General features: G+C 34.0%; 1 protein-coding gene across 1 annotated transcript in view; it reads right to left on the minus strand.

Annotated features, from left to right (window-relative positions):
• Nucleotides 1–1,159: 1,159 nt before the first annotated feature.
• Nucleotides 1,160–1,815, minus strand: part of NAEGRDRAFT_75955 (uncharacterized protein) — a gene marked incomplete at both ends in the record, with an annotated part of 1,839 nt that continues 1,183 nt past the window's right edge. Inside the window, one exon of the mRNA XM_002669128.1 lies at nt 1,160–1,248. Within this exon, the coding sequence (XP_002669174.1) occupies nt 1,160–1,248 (89 nt within the window). The remainder of the gene's footprint in view (nt 1,249–1,815) is intronic.

Genomic DNA, 1,815 nt, shown 5'->3' on the forward strand with positions numbered 1-1,815 from the left:
GGTTATTCAAAATGGTGCCAATATCACTTCTTCATTCAAGGACTCTGATACATTCCAAGAAGTATTCCACTACAATTGGAAGTTCACCAATGCTGAGAACAAGTTGATGCAAGTTTGGTCAATTATCTGTTTGCCATCTTCCAACACTGCTGGTATGCTTAATTTTGTCTATTATGCTGAAGATTCTCATTTCACACCTGAAAAGTTGCAAGTGGTGAACTATTGTGCTCTCAAAACAACTGTCAAATAAGAGAAGGCACAACCTTAGTTATCTCTCCTTTTATTGTATCATTTTATTATTATACTCTCTACACAATTGTGAATTCACATCACCCCATACAAACAATACACATCATTATTTATTACTCCCCTTGTGATCTGACCTAATAAACCAATTAAGCAGCAATTCTTCCATAAGAATGCTCCTCCATGTAGTGGCAATAAACCATCCGTAAAAAACTGGTAGCCAAGATAGCAATCAAAGTTCGATTTTATAACGACAATTCAAAAAACGGACAAAAAAAAACAAGTTGCACCTGTTCATCATAAGGCAACCTTATCAAGTCATTCCTTAATATCTCTCTCTTCATTCACTGAGTGTTTTTAAGAAGTTTAGGGAGAAGATTAAATTGTATATTATTATTATTGTTTAAAATTGTCATCATCAGAGCTGTTAATATTTAATATATAAATTGTTAAATATACAACAACGAAGGCTAATTCGATATCTTCATTAAGGAAATATGGAATTTCTAAGAACTGTAGTTTCTAAAAAGAAGGTTAGATATACAGAGAATGGATTTAATTTGGATTTAACCTACATATCGGATCGTATTATAGCTATGGGATATCCATCAATAGGGGCTGAGAAGTTATATAGAAATCCACTTGATGAAGTGGTTCGATTCTTCTCAACCAATCACCCAAAATCCTATAGGGTGTTCAATTTATGTGCTGAGAAACAATATGATCCAGCTGTGTTTGGTGGAGCTGTTGAACATTGGCCCTTCTGGGATCATCAACCTCCTCCTTTTGAGATTCTAATCAAAATTTGTCAATCTTTGGATGAGTGGTTAAGTGGTGATCCTAAGAGAGTTGCTGCTATCCATTGTAAAGCTGGGAAAGGAAGAACAGGGTTAATTATTTCGTGTTATTTACTTCATTGTGGTATTTGTAAAACAGCAAGTGATGCTCTGAGTGTTTTTGGAGCATTGAGAACAGCCAACGCTAAGGGAGTTACATTACCCTCTCAAAAGTTATATGTACACTATTATGAAATGTGTTTGAAAGGTTTTCGTGGGCAAATCAATGTATTCCCAGTTAAGGATGGTGTTATTACATTGAAATCCATTGTCATTCACACAACTCCAAGATTCGATAGAGACAATGGTTGTGATCCATTCTTTTATATTCAAAATCAAACATTTGAGGTTGCAGATGACGGAACCAAAGATTGCAAATATAATTTGGTTTATAACTCGAAGGAAGAATTGAAAATTCAACACTATATCAATCAACCAGCAATTGTTTTCAATAATTTAGAGATTGACTTGAAGGGAGATTTGAAATTTTCATTCTTTGATAAGGACATGTTGAACGATGAATTCATGTTCTCTTTTTTCATTAATACCAACTTTGTTGATTTGGAAACAGGTAAAGTTGTTATTCAAAAACCAGAAATGGAAGGAGCTTGCAAAGACCATAATCACAAAAAGTTTGATGAGAACTTTTGCTGTGGAGTTGGGATTTTCTCTAAAGAGACCTGCTGAAAGAAAACTAATGACAGAATCAATCAAAGCTGATGTTTCTAATTTT

The sequence above is a fragment of the Naegleria gruberi genome (assembly GCF_000004985.1).
Source record: "Naegleria gruberi genomic scaffold NAEGRscaffold_87, whole genome shotgun sequence".
Taxonomy (NCBI): domain Eukaryota; phylum Heterolobosea; class Eutetramitea; order Acrasida; family Naegleriidae; genus Naegleria; species Naegleria gruberi.